Source organism: Chelmon rostratus, chromosome 10 (assembly GCF_017976325.1).
Source record: "Chelmon rostratus isolate fCheRos1 chromosome 10, fCheRos1.pri, whole genome shotgun sequence".
In the NCBI taxonomy this organism is placed as follows: Eukaryota; Metazoa; Chordata; class Actinopteri; order Chaetodontiformes; family Chaetodontidae; genus Chelmon; species Chelmon rostratus.
Genome location: NC_055667.1, coordinates 26,305,466 through 26,320,713, shown reverse-complemented (window position 1 = coordinate 26,320,713; position 15,248 = coordinate 26,305,466). Strand labels below are relative to the sequence as shown.

General features: G+C 41.8%; 1 protein-coding gene across 2 annotated transcripts in view; it reads left to right on the top strand.

The window, feature by feature from the left end:
* The first annotated feature begins 4,155 nt into the window (after positions 1–4,155).
* The window catches only part of otud5a (OTU deubiquitinase 5a), a 29,511-nt gene continuing 18,418 nt past the window's right edge, over positions 4,156–15,248 (top strand). The window contains exons 1-2 of one of the 2 annotated variants that reach the window (XM_041945598.1): positions 4,156–4,988; positions 12,569–12,659. In XM_041945598.1, coding sequence (XP_041801532.1) covers positions 4,401–4,988; positions 12,569–12,659 — 679 coding nt within the window. In that variant the 5' untranslated portion in view covers positions 4,156–4,400. Of the gene's footprint in view, positions 4,989–12,565; positions 12,660–15,248 lie in introns of both variants that reach the window. The other variant, XM_041945597.1, reaches the window with a different exon arrangement.

Here is a 15,248-nt window from a genome sequence, read left to right as displayed (position 1 = left end):
TCACTTTCTTTGTGTTTCCGAAGCTTTCGACCACTAATACGACCAGCTGTTATCGTGTGAAAACAAACCTCAAGATGTGGCTGAAAGCTTCAGAACCACCAAGCTGGACGTTGCGAGAATTTTCTCTTTTAATTTTATCCTAGGAAAACATAAAACACTGCAGATGATTTTTAAAAGATGATTATTGATCTGATTTAACTGAACAGAGATCATCAGTCTGGACCTTCTGAGTTCAGTGTGAAAACAGAGCGACAGCGCCCCCCGCTGTTGAGCAAGCAGAAACACTCATCACACTGCTCCTCAAGTCATTTCAGTTAAACTTGACAGTAATATGCAGGGTATTTTGTATAAAGTGTATCGCTCTATATTTGAAGACAACTATTGCTATTATTATTATTATGATTATTATGATGATGATTATTATTATTACTCAGCACTGAGCACCAACTGTAACTAAAGATGTGTGTGTGTGTGTGTGTGTGTATGTGTGTGTGCGCGCGGGCGTATGGAAGATGAAGATAATATAAATACACTTTGTCACTCCACAGTCTGGTGTCTGATTTGTAACTCATGTATATAATATTAATGTGCATCATTTCAACTGTCTCCTCACTTTTGTAGTCTCAGGTTAATTTTTATTAATGTGTGCAGTAACGCCTTTGTTTGGCAGATTTCTGGCCGTCGGTCAACAAAGCAGTTGGGACAAATTTGAGTGCAGCACCATCGAGGTTTAAATGGCTGATACTTGTTTTTGATTGGATCTCATTTGAATTCACACTGTCTCTTGTCTGCCAATCAAATCTACGTGCATTGTTCGAGGCCAACTCAGTCTGCCATGCCTGCAACCAGACGACCATGTAAAGGAGGGCGGTCATGTTGCCGTACGAGAACACCTTTCAGAGCTGGAAATTCAACAATATGATCCTATGAAACCCGAAAAGCACCAACATTACCATACAGAGTAAAGCTTGTTTACCCGTGCTGGAAAAGCTACATTAAAACACTCAATGTCAAACCTGAGGAAATATTGACAGGTAAGTTAATGCAATCAGCCAAATAAAAGAAAGTACCTCCCACTCAAACACAAATTCATATTTGGTTCATATTTTTTTGTGTAAGAATTTCAGAAATTCTTGAAATTCCTGTGCCCATTTCAGTGAAACATAACTTGCTAATATCTAAATAAGAAACTGTCATTCCTCTGGACCTGAGGTCTGCTCCAAAGCCTCTGACATGACCACACACCTAGCATAGAGCATCAGCTTCTAAGAGTTCGCCTGAAACCCCTAACACTCCCACTATGTATGTCAAGTCGGTTTCACTCTGCTGTTGTTTTTCCACGTCGAAGCAGGCTGGGTTTTATTTGACTTCGAACTGACATCATGCTGGTCTGGCAGGGGTATGCAGGAACAAGGGCTAACCTTAGCTAATGTCAGCTATCACAGCTAGTGTTAGCTAATGTCAACTATCATAGCTAGCCTAAGCTAATGTACGCGATCATAGCTAGTGTAAGCTAATGTCAGCTACCATAGCTGGCATTGGTATCAAAAATCAGCCCGTAATGTGCACTGAATTTTCTAGATATTTGGAAGAATAAATCACAGTATCATCTGCATATAGCTGAATATGTCAGTCGGAACAAATTTGTGGAACTGATGTCTGCGGTGAAGACAGGATTTAAGCCAAAGCAAAGACTGTTTTGAAAGACCAATAGCACAAAGTTTGTCAAGGAGGAGGAAGTGATCAACCACGTTAAAAGCCTTAGTGAGATCCATAAATATTGCACCTGTAAACATATTGTAGCGACCTCAGACTAAATTTTGATGAAAATACGGTCCCAGTTCTTGTCCTGTTAGACCTCAGTGCAGCATTTGATACGATTAACCACGATATCTTAATCATTGGTCTTGAACAGTCGGCTGGTCTGTCTGTCTCTGTGTTAAACTGGTTTCAAACACCAAAGGGAGAAAGTTTGACATCTGTTTTGGGGTTGCAGGAAGCTGATTAGTCTATTACTGTTCTCACTATACATGCTGCCACTGGGTGGCGTCAATAGAGGGCACAATATACGTTTCCATTGTTATGCTGATGATACACAACTGTACTTCTGTGCTGAACCAGATGATGCTGCAGCTATAGACTCCATTACTAACTGTCTGTTGGCAACAAATCAATGGATGAGCAATAATTTCATGCCCCCCCACTCCCTCATGTATTCATTATGAATACATGAGGGAGTGGGGGGCCTCAGTTTTTTTTATGTAGGTTAGGGTCAGGGTGAACCCTAATATGTTAACTTTTCCAGAAACATTAGAAAAGTAGCAGGTTTATGTCTTTGATAGTTTTATTATCAATGATTAGAAAACCATGTTAAATTTTAAGTACTTTTGACCCTTAATGAGTCTTTCACTGCCAATTACTCACATTTCTTGACATTCAAGGATGGTTCAGAAGCCTTAGAGAATACATGAATTATTAATAGTATTAATAGAGCACAATATTGGAATATTGGAGCAGAATCTTTTAAAAAGAGAGGTGTCACCTGCGAGCTGGTTTATGAGAATTTCTTGTTCTGTTGTTGTACTTTTAACGTGCTTGTGTTAATATGATGTTTAAAAGCTGAGTGAGGGGGACAAAGCTGGAAGGAGAAACTGGGCGAACCGTGTCTGAAGCTCCACCAGGTGAACTACCAAGGACCCCAGCCAGGTTTCACATCAGAGAACTATGACTGTCAGCATATAACATACAAATAGCTTTGCTAAAATAATGAATGAAATGAGTGACTTGGAAATAAATGTTTGTTTGTTGAAATCAAAAAGAGGATGAAGCAGTTATGATGGATTGGTTCCGAGTCATTTCTCATGAACCCAAACTGAGATTCATCTATGAATGTATCCAGAGCTAATTGATGCTGTTTGGTAAAGGCAGTTAATAACAGCTTGATAACAGCTCGTTATTTAGAAGACTAATAGGACGCTAAGTATCAGTGAGCCAAGTGTTATTAATCACATTCATGTAACAGGTCATTCAATCTTCTAAGAAAACCTCCAGTAAAAATGGGGAAAATTGTTCCAATATCATCAACCCGCAACGCTTTTTTTAAACTTTATTGATAACACAGTAATGTGACAATATACCACCAGTTTATTGGGGTGCTTCCAAAACAGGAGTCACACCTAAAGAATATCGATCTTCTGCTGCTGGAAACCTCCAACAAACCAGCAGCAGATGCTCACAGTGTTCTTGAAGCCAAATAGTGAACAACAGAGTTAGCAATGTAGTTTGGACCTAGTCCATTAAGGGCTTTGTATACAAGGTGGAGGACCTACTACGACCATCTGCTGTGTTGGCTTTATTTTCATCCTTATCCTCTTATTTTTACTCTTTATTTCGCTGTTTTTTTTCTCCATCTTATTTTACATTCATTTTCTCTCCCTGTTTTTATGTTCATTTTGTGTATTTTTATGTGAAGCTTTCGCTGCATGTGATTTATTTGTTGTAAAACACTTTGAGCTGCATTTCTTGTATGAAAGGTGCTATACAAATAAAGTTTATTATTATTATTATTATTATTATTATTATTATTATTATTATTATTAACTTTTCAAGCTATATATTTTAGTAGGGATAAGACAAGGGGAGTGGATAAACATGGTGGTCGTCATAATTTGTGTTGTTGTATTCTCTTTCAGGTTTTTTTTTAAACCAGCTGATAATCAATTCCATATTGTAAAGATCTCAAATTGTTAGACCACGCTACCATTTGGAAACTTTTCTCTCCAAATATCAAATTAAATCTTTTCAGGAAAAGCTTTAAATTAGCACTATTTTCCACCAGCTAAAAGGAAACCTTAGATAACTGACCACAATAATAATTATTGGTCTATGGTGTCAAGCAAATCTTCGTTTTCTGATTCGGTGTTACATCATAAATGTCAGTGAAAGTTATAACCTTATCAAACTGAATAACTGGGCATTTACAGTGACCTTCTACATCAACAATATATACCTGTAAAGTTGTTTTTCCGTGTGTCCTCACCTGCTGAACGTTCTCACAATGGCCAATAAAACAGACCCGATAAACGGCATGACGTAAAAAATGCCGTCGCAACCAGGAAGTGACGTCGCTGCCCTCCGTCAGATTGTGTTGATGTTTTGTGGACTGGACGGGTAATAGAACGTGAAGAGGGAGACGCTTTTTGTTTTTGTTCAACTAAACCGTCGAAAAGGAGCCGAATTGCTGTTTCTGTCGTCCGTTTCGATTCGTTAAGAGCCTTAGCTCGGTGATTAGAGCCAAACGACCGGGCCGGAGGGCGAACAGACCGAAGCATTTGATCTAGAAAGGGAGGACTCGTCACCCTCTGACCCCCTCCCTGCTTCCCTCACACATAGACACCACCATGACGATTCTCCCGAAGAAGAAGCCCAGCTCCGGTGTCGGCGTCTCGGACCACGCCGATGACAGCGACCGTCGCAGCGGCTCCGACCCGCACCAGCACCCGCACCCACACGCAGGGCGGACCGGAGCCCGACCGAGGGCTTCACCTCCGCCGTGGTCCTACCAGCCCGCTCCGCCCTCCGCAAGGGACGACAGGCGGAGCATCGAGGCGAGCTCCCGGCCGCAGCAGGCCTCTCCGCCGCCCGTCGGCTCCGTGTCTCCGGTAGGGCCGGGCGACGGTCGGGACAGCAGCGGCGGAATGGTGGCCGGGTCCCGCGGGGAGCTCGTCGTGTCGGCCGGAGTCGTCGGCTGTGGCGGAGGCATCGGGAGCTGCTGCTCCGGGCCCGGGCTGAGCAAGAGGCGGCGGCAGGCAGGCACCTGCTCCGGCGGAGTGGTGGCGGCTCTGGCCGGCGGAGGCCAGCCCGGGGTGACAGGACCGGGAGTAGTGGGGTCCAGCCAGGACACGGAGGAAGGAGCCGGGAACAATAGCGAGGACGAGTACGAGAATGCTGCCCGGCTGCAGTCCATGGACCCGGCTACCGTAGAGCAGGTAGGAAGCTAACGTTAGCTAAGATAATGTTAGCAAGAATGCTAATGCTACTGTGGCTACACAGGTGGGGTAAACAGTAAACGTCTAAGTTTTGATGGGTTAGCGTTGGCTTGTAGGGGCTTAAAAATGTTCGTCGATGTGACTGGTAACAACCGTCAGCGTTCAAAACTCAAACATTACACAAAAAGTCAAAATAGATCTTTAGATACCGAAGTATGCGAAATATACCGTGTGTGCATTCTGTGAAATAAATAACGATTTCTCAGTTTTATCGTGATAGAATAATGTGTTTCAAAGTGAATATCACAATGTACATTTAGAATAATGTTTTCTGAATGGCTGTCAGGTGTGTTGAAATGAAAAACCTTAATTTATCTCAAACATATTTCAGATGAAACATATTGCCTCGGTTTTATTTAAGTGCTGGTAACCATAGAAACGGCACTGATGCTTCAGGTGACTGACAGGTGACACTAACCTGACCCTGAGTTAAACTGACTACAGACACACTTTTAAACATGGCAGATGACTTAAATACATTCACATTTGTTCCTTTTGTCTGCACACACGAAGCAGAATGGACTTCTGGGGGTTCACGTAGAGACAAACACCAGGTGTCCATGAAGAGCTGGTTAAGAGAGTCTGACCATTAATATAAAGCACACTATTCACTATGTGAAGATACAGTGGAGTATTAGTGTCCTGGTGTCCTTTGGTAGCTGGTAAAGACACGTGTGCATGTGAACCCCACTCTGTGAAACAGTTGGTCCTGCCCACGTTTATGACGGGATTCAGGCCAGAGATGTACTTGCTTTTAACTACACGCAATGGCCACAAATGCAAGTGGAGTCAAAAACCTCCAAAAATACAACAATTTATAAAGGAAGTAGAGTTTTATATGACCTCCTTACACAACGTAAAAGATAAAAGAGCAATGAAGACTCTGGACATTTGCAAATCCTTTAATATGTTTAATTAATTTTCTCAGGTTGGGTCCCCTCAGCGTTCATGTATATATGTACATTTGTATATAATGTATATATTGTATATACACTGGTGTTTGTATGCATAATGTAATGATTATATGGTATGGTGGACACTTATCAATAAAGAAAAAAAATGTAACCACCCGTTCACGTAGACAGCCAGCTGCATCATGAACGTAATTGTTCAGGTTCTTGCCTGTGTGCTACGCGTGTTACTAGAGGATACCACTAGAGGGCATACCAGAGAACTCGGACAGTGTAGAACTTCCGGATTTGCGTGAAGTGTACTAAACATGTCTAGAGGAGGTCACTGAGTCGTTCATTCTGAGATCACCACAGAAAAAGCGACGGCGGCACCATCACAGATGATGGCGTTTAGGTTTTTCTTGTTCTGCCGATGTGAGAAGGTCGTGTTGTGGAACACCACCAGTATTTTTGAATGTCTGCACACACGCACACACATACACACACTGAGTCAGTCAGTTCAGCAGAGTGGCTTGCCATCACTCTTCCTTCTCCACTCTCTAACAACAGTCATCTGCTACCATCCCAACACTGCCCCTGCTGTTCATGTGTGTATTGAATGTTGCGTCGCTTTAATTTCTAAGGACGCTCAGAACGACGCAGGGTACACGAGGTAGCCATCATGTGAACGTAAAATTAAAAGCAAGTATATCTACCATTTAAGGGAGTGACCTCCCACACAGCACTGCACAAAGACGCTGTGTAAAGCATAAATAAAACAGAATGGGACAATTTGTTGATCCTTTCTGACATAAACTCACCTGAAAACAGCTCAAAGACAGTATATTTAATGTTTGAGCTCATCAGCTTCATTGATATCTGTAAATAAGATAAGGTAAGATTCGGGTGTTACAGGCAGCAGGCAATAGCAGTAGGAAAAAAATAGCAAAAGAGCAACAGCAAAGCTGACTATATATAAATATGTACATTTTTTACAAATGACTATATAGAAAAATATATATTTTTATATATAGTCATTTATATTTGTGTGTGTCACAAAATACCAGTGTGTATTGATAGTTTGAGTAAAAACATTGTGAATATGGACTCAGTGCTGCATTAAGTAACGCTGGAGTTGAACTCTGACAGCTGTTAGTTGAAGGACCTGCGGTAGCTTACAGGGTGGATGCAGCAGTCTGTTATTGAAGGAGCTGCTGAGGGCCCCCACTGTGTCATGCAGGGGGTGGTTAGGGGTTGGCAGTGATGGATGTCAGCTTGGCTAACATCCCCCTCTCACCTACATCCTCAGTGGTGTCCAGAGGGCAGTCCAGGACAGATCCAACTCTCCTGACCAGTTTGCTCAGTCTCTTCCTGTCCCTCTCAGAGCTTCCACAGCCCCAACAGACCACTGCGTAGAAGATTAAAGATGCCAACACAGTGCTGTAAAATGTTCTTAGCAGTGTCGTACACACTCCAAAGGACCTCAGTCTTCTCAGCAGATGGAGATGACTTTGGCCCTTCTTGTACAGGGCATCAGTGTTAGTGGACCAGTCCAGTTTATTGTTGAGGTGGACACCCAGCTATTTGTACTCCTCCACGATCTCAGTGTCCAAACCCTGGATGCACACCGGTGTAGTCTGTGGTGCCTTCCTGCAGAAGTCCATCACCATTTCCTTGGTCTTGCTGGCGTTGATGTGCAGGTGGTTTAGTCCACACCAGTCGACAAAGTTAGCGATAACTTCCATGTATTCCAAATCATTCCCCTGTGATACACATCCAACGATGGCTGCATCGTCTGAGAACATGATGCAGCAACACATTCCACAGGTGAACAGGTTGATTGTTAACAGGTGAGAGTATCATGATTGAACGGCTCAGTGGTTCACAGCGAGGATGGAGCGAGGGTCAACACTTTGTCAACAGGTGATTGGATAAACAGATTAATACCTGGACTCAGGAACACTTCAGGAAACTGAACTGGAAACTAAACACAGTTTGTCTGGAGATGATTGATGTTTTATGTTTTAAAGTCCAGAGTTTTTGTAAAGGCAAGATGGCAGAGTGCAGCTGGAGGCATCCACATTCAGTTGAAACCATCAAACTTTAGCATCTAAAAGCACATTTTAATTGATGTTTTAGGTAGTTAGCGTCAGCAGGATAACAAGCAAACTTATAATTGCATTACATGGATTTAGGTCACTTGGCAGTTCAAAGAAATTGCTTCATACAAAGCTGAATATGTTACTGATGTAGAGCAAGAAAAAAAAACGCGTAGAGCCGGAATGTTTTCACAACTATCTCAGTGAATTAAGTCTTTATTACACATGTTTAATCTACATTAACATAATTAACATGATAGAATTATTAGATCAGACTCAGAAACAGTGGATAATCAAAATAGTGAAGGTCCTGGATCAGGATCAAGATCAGGATCAGAGCCAAGAAAACCTGGTAGGTGTAATGATAATTCATTTCACTGAAATGCAAGTGAAAGTCTGACCGTCAGATTAATTGATCATGAAAATGATTATTAGTTGCAGCTCTAGAAGTGATGCCGCAGACGTATACAGACACTATCAAGGGGGGGGGGGGGGGCATTTGCAGCAAACTTAAACAACTCAATTCAGTAGGGATGCACGATAACTGTTTTTTAAAACTGATACCGATAGCCGATAACTTTCAGCTCCTAAAGGCCGATACCGATAACCGATAACACACACATATACCTAACATCATGACCACCACCAATACCACGAACAAAATCAAAATCAGTTTTGACTCTTTAAATGAAGAGATATTTATTTTTCCAATGAAAAACTATTGGTAAGCCTCTCAAACATGTTCTTAAAGCTATCAAACAAACCTATTTGATATCTCACATCAATTTAAATAAGGTGCATTACTTACTGATATAAAAAATAAAGGCCCCTTGAAGTGATGCAAATACATGCATCAGGATTACAAACTGAAAAAGTGCATTCCAGAAGTTTACAAAAATAAATATACATAGAAAATTAATGCACTGACACAAGTTAGATTCAAACATTTCTATTTAAACAAAGTGAAAAAGTGCATTTCTCAATGACAACAAAGATAATGCACAGTGCATATTGTACTGACAGGAATTAGAAGACGACACTCTTAAATACTCAATTCTGATTGGTCAATCGCGAAAATTCAGCGGTGTTCCTAACAGTCAGACTAAAGGGGGAATCCCTTAATGTACCAAGCTCAACAACAAATCGCCAGCTGATTTGAGAGGCAAAATATGGAGCATATTCCGTACATTATTTTTAATTTGTTTGGAGAGGACCAAACACTTGGCTGGAGAATGATGTCCCCAGCAAAAAAGACGAGAAAAGTAAAGAACAACGCTGGACCGACAGCAGGAGCGATATTAAGACACAAAAGACTTGAGGACGCAGAGATTGACCAGATTGAAGCCGACAGACATGAAAAAAACACCAAAAGAAACACAGCATGGACGATTGGTCTGCTAAAAGACTGCTGAGTGGAGACAAAACTGGAGACAGATTTTTTAATGTCTGACGCTGAAAGCAGAAATCAGCTGATGCAGGACTTTTATCCATCAGTCCGAAAAAATAGCGGTAAACCAAACTCTGTCTCCAGCTACGTCTCTCTCAGGTCTGGGATATCCCGTCACTTCTCCACATTTGACATGATTTCGCTGAATATCTGTAAAGAAACGTTAGTGTCTTTAGCAGGCCGGGCGTCCTCATACGCTTCCAAACTCCGTCAAAGCGGTGGTTATGTTTCAGGTGACTGATCAGGTCTGATCACACACTGACATGACACACTGACATCACACTGTGACATCACATCACACAGTGACATCACACAGTGACATCACACGGTGACATCACATCACACACTGACATCACACGGTGACGTCACACAGTGACATGACACGCTGACATGACACGTGACATGACACGGTGACATCACATCACACAGTGACATCACACGGTGACATCACACTGTGACATCACACACTGACATGACACACTGACATCACACTGTGACATCACATCACACAGTGACATCACACGGTGACATCACACAGTGACATCACACGGTGACATCACACACTGACATCACACACTGACATCACACACTGACATCACACAGTGACATCACATCACACAGTGACATCACACGGTGACATCACACAGTGACATCACACGGTGACATCACACAGTGACATCACACAGTGACATGACACACTGACATCACACGCTGACATCACACTGTGACATCACATCACACATCACACGGTGACATCACATCACACGGTGACATCACACGCTGACATCACACAGTGACATCACACTGTGACATCACACTGTGACATCTCACACTGGCATCACACACTGACATCACATCACACACTGACATCACACTGTGACATCACATCACACATCACACGGTGACATCACATCACACGGTGACATCACATCACACGGTGACATCACACGCTGACATCACACAGTGACATCACACTGTGACATCACACACTGACATCACACACTGACATCACACTGTGAAATCACAGTGACATCACACACTGACATCACAGACAACACTGTGACATCACAGATCACGCTGAGTAACCACGGTAACAGGGTTTAACATGAAATATTTCCAGTTTATCGGAAGTGAAAACTGACAGGAAGTGGTTGTAACTTCTTTACATTTGATCGAACAGCTCAGTTTCTGTTTCTGTAACTCTGCCTCCAAGTAATCAAAGTAAAAAATGAAGTGCTTCTTTTCCAACATGTTAAAATAAACCTTCTGGACGCTGCAGCTTCACATCAGAATTAAAAACTGACTCAGATTCACTTTGTTCATTCAGGTTTGGTAAACAAACAGCTGTGAGCTCAACAACACCAACATGCAGAGTGTGTATTTTCCCTGTCGCAGCGTTCGAGTGATGGTGGGTCTCTGTAGTTTCTGCTCAGTCCAGTTAACCGATGGTTGAACCAAACACTGAAACGTCTGTAAATCCACAGTTTTTGATCAGCGTGTGTGTTACTGACTGCCCGATTAAAACCAGTAAAAGCAGCTACGTCTAATGTTTGCCATGTCCATCTTAGCTTAGCAAGAAACTTGCACGGAGCCGCTGCAGAGATCAAAATCAGAGATGCGTTCACAGTTTAGACACAGACTCAGAGTCAGACACTGACTTAAAGGATAACTTTCGTTTTTTACAACCTGGACCCATATTTGTAGCATGAAATACGCCCATTTGCTCACCCAGACAACTTTGGTGGCATTCGGAGCACCAGCATATCATAACTAAATATTGGAATATGAACGAGTTTCGCTGCAGATTATGCGTTATATAGAGGCTGCGCATGGATGCCTCGAGTACTCGCATTATACGGATATACGCGCCGCTCCTCTGGGGCTAATTTCTTCAAAACGACTCCAAATGCCACCAAAGTTGTCTGGGTGAGTAAATGGGCGTATTTAATGCTAGAAATAAGGTCCAGGTTGTAAAAAAACGAAAGTTGTCCTTTAACATCTTGTATTTGGGATATTATGAGTTTTACTCAGATGCCAAAGGTGAGGAGGAGTCTGTGTGTCTGCCCGGTGTGATGGCATCATGTTCCGTTCAACGTTACTACCTTTAATATCATTAAATCATAATTCCTTGTGCAATTTTTCAATATCTCTCCATATTTTCCATTTATACATTTTTTATAGTCTTTTTCTATAAAATGTACATTTATATAGTCAACTTCTTATTTTGTATTTTGTAGTTTTTATTTTCCATTGCCTTGCTATTTCTGCTTTTATTGCTGCTGCCTGTGACATCAAATGTCTCCAGCTGCAGATTAATAAAGTTTATCTTATCACAAATCGTATCCATAAGGGTGCGTTGTCTCATAGAGCACAGAGCCAAGTGTAGGTGAGCAGGTATGTGGCGGACAGGTATGTGATCCATGGAAAAGAGACGACAGACGTCTGTAATTAAATTTCTCCCGTGCTGATTAACGAGGCTCGGCGGGCGGACAGACCCACAGCAATGTCTCCAAATGTCTTTCGTCCAACAGTGCAGTCAGATTCAGTTTACTGTGACACTGTAACTCAGCTGCTAGTCCAGATTCACGGTCTGTCCTCCGGATCTGTTCAGAGCTGCAGCGATGAATCCATCCTCGCAAATCAGCAAAAGTGTCAAACATTCAACATTTCACGCTTCCAGCTTCTGAAACGTGAGCGTTTCCTCGTCCTCATAACAGCTAAATACCTGCTGGGACAAAACAGTTAATGACACTGGAGGGACATTTTTCACTGTTTTCTGATGTTTTAGAGACCAAATGATTGATATATAAATATATATAAATATAAAGAAAAATTATCTGCAGATTAATCAGTAATGAAAATATTCGTTAATTAACTTCCCTGAAAACTGTCTGTGTTTGGAAAAGAGGGAATTCTGGGTAGTCAAGTCCTCGTAGGTCAGCTTGAGTGTTACTGTTTGTTACCATCCAGGTCCAGTACACAGCTCACCCTGTGTGTGTGTGTGTGTGTGTGTGTGTGTGTGTGTGTGTGTGTGTGTGTGTGTGTGTGTGTGTGTGTGTGTGTGTGTGTGTGTGTGTTCAGCAGGAGCACTGGTTTGAAAAAGCTCTGCGGGAAAAGAAAGGCTTTGTCATCAAGAAGATGAAGGAGGACGGCGCGTGTCTGTTCAGAGCAGTGGGTGAGTGACACACACACACACACGCACACTCGTTTTCTCCTCAGGTGTGTCTGTGCAGTTCCTCTGGTCTCCAGCAGGTGTCAGTGTTCCAGCATGTTTTCAGTGTTTGGCTGCTCCTGAGTGCTTCTGTTCAGAGGTGTTTATAATAGTTTGTCTCCCCTGATTGATAGAAATGGAATGGAAAATATCACTGAAGCAGCCTTTGTAGTGTTTATTCATTCAAATAATTTTATTGATTTAAGTATTTATTAATTGGTTTGTTTAACAGGAACAGTGTTAGATAAGAGGCTGTTTTTCATCTGTAGTCTCAGCACAGATGTTACTCTAAAACAGAACATCTGGTTAAAATGACAAACTATTCTGTTTTATTTTCATAAGCATGCAGCATAATATTGATTTTAATAAAGAAACAATGTGCAGGTCACCATTATAATACATTGTACAAGATATACAAAGTAATGAGGGATATTCCACCTGAGTGGTCTCAATACGTCAGTTTCTTCTCACTGTGCTTTCTCCGTCACACACATGCACATGCCTGATCTGAAAGAGATTTTGATTTGAGATCAGCTAATGGTTTTAGTACAGAATGTGTCTTGAAGTTGTTGGTGCTACAAAAACATCTCACGCTTGGACAGAGTGATGCCTCTTTTACCTCGTAAACAATCTTTGGCTGAGGACAGACACCAGTGTTGTGTTGAAGTCTGTGTCCTCATTTGGTTCTGTGTCCTCTCACTGAATCACAACCAGTTGTTTCTGTGACGCACAACCTCACGTTAACCAGCCATCTCCATGACACCTACCACAACCTGACCACCTGACCATAACCTGATCACAGCGTAACATAACCTGACCATATCCGTGCAGGGCAACAGTGTCATAATAGGCTGTTTAACTTCTTTTAACATTTATCTGTCAACGTCATCTAACAGCACTGTTTCAGAAAACCTACTGTTTTTGCTCTACTGCGTTATTTACGTTTAACATTTTGCTCATACCCACTACATGCGTTCCAATACCATGTGCAATGCCGCATATTTTCTGTGTTATGTAGTCTCTATTGTGCAATCGTATACTGTATTTTTATTATCAGTATCCTACTGTGTGCAATTCCAAATTTTCCATTAAAAACAGAGCCGTCCTTCTAAAGGCAACTTTATTGTATAGAATTGTAAAATATATACAGTATAGGCCAAGAGTTTGGACACACCTTCTCATTCAATGTGTTTTCTTTATTTTCATGACTATTTACATTGTGGATTCTCACTGAAGGCATCAAACCTATGAATGAACACATGTGGAGTTAACTCTGATAAGGCACACCTGTGAAGTGAAAACCAGTTCAGGTGACTCTTCAAGTTCGTCGAGAGAATGCCAAGAGTGTGCAAAGCAGTAATCAGAGCAAAGGGTGGCTGTTTGAAAGAAACTACAATATAAAACATGTTTTCAGTTATTTCACCTTTGTTGTTAAGTACATAACTTTACATGTGTTCATTCATAGTTTTGATGCCTCCAGTGAGAATCTACAATGTTAAAAGTCATGAAAATAATGAAAACGCATTAAATGAGGTGTGTCCAAACTTTTGGCCTGTACTGTACAGTTGATTTTTTTTTTCTTTATTTGTTATTGATATTTATTTACATTCATTGTTCTTGCTATTACTGCTGTCTCTAACAACGTAATTTCCCCTGTGTGGGATCAATAATCAATCAAGTTTTATCTTATCTGAACTTTGAAGAGAAGAATGTGCAGCTGCTGTGACTCTGCTCTGACAGCAGAGGGCGCTCTTGTACTGACAGACTGTGAGGCCACTGGGCTCCACGCTGGTGCAACACTTTGCTCAGCTGCTCACATTAACATATGATTTGGTCGCATTAATATTATTATTATTATTATAGATATATTAGTTTTTCCTTTTTTTAACTTTATTAACAACACAGTAATATTACAAAGTGGCTCCAGTAATAGACGGTTTATCAAGGTGTTGGCAAACATGAGCCACACCAAAATTATCAGCACAGTTTCCAAATGGACCCTGTTATTAAAAATGTATTCAAAGTCAACACCGATGTTTTCAGAGCAGCACAATCCAGCGGCCGTTGTTGAAAAGTTGTTATCGTCACGTCCAGCATCTCTTCGTCGTCTTAGGACGTCTTAAAACAAATCCATCCAGGATACAACGTCCCAGCTTTTTCTGCTCACTAACTTCAGACTGAAGCAGAAACAGCAGCGTAGCTGCTAGCATTGACACAAGCTACCACGTAACATTTTAACTCGCACCCTCACCAAACAGGGTCGCAGTCCAGAGCCCTGAGTGATGCTGTCTGGTCCTCACTTTCAAAGAGAGCTTCAAAGACCTGCTTGAAGGTTCAGACTTGGTTTGATTGGGCGGTGTTAGACATTGAGTTGTGATGCTTCAGGGCTAGAGAAAGCATTATGTCAATGAGTGGCCTCGCAAGGATAGAAGTACTGAGGTGTGTGTGTCTGTGTGTGTGGTGGGAAGGTATGTGGAAATGTGGGTCACTGTGAAAGATGAGGCTTTCTGGTTCTACAGTTAAGACAGGACAGGTCCATTCAGCAGAGCCCAG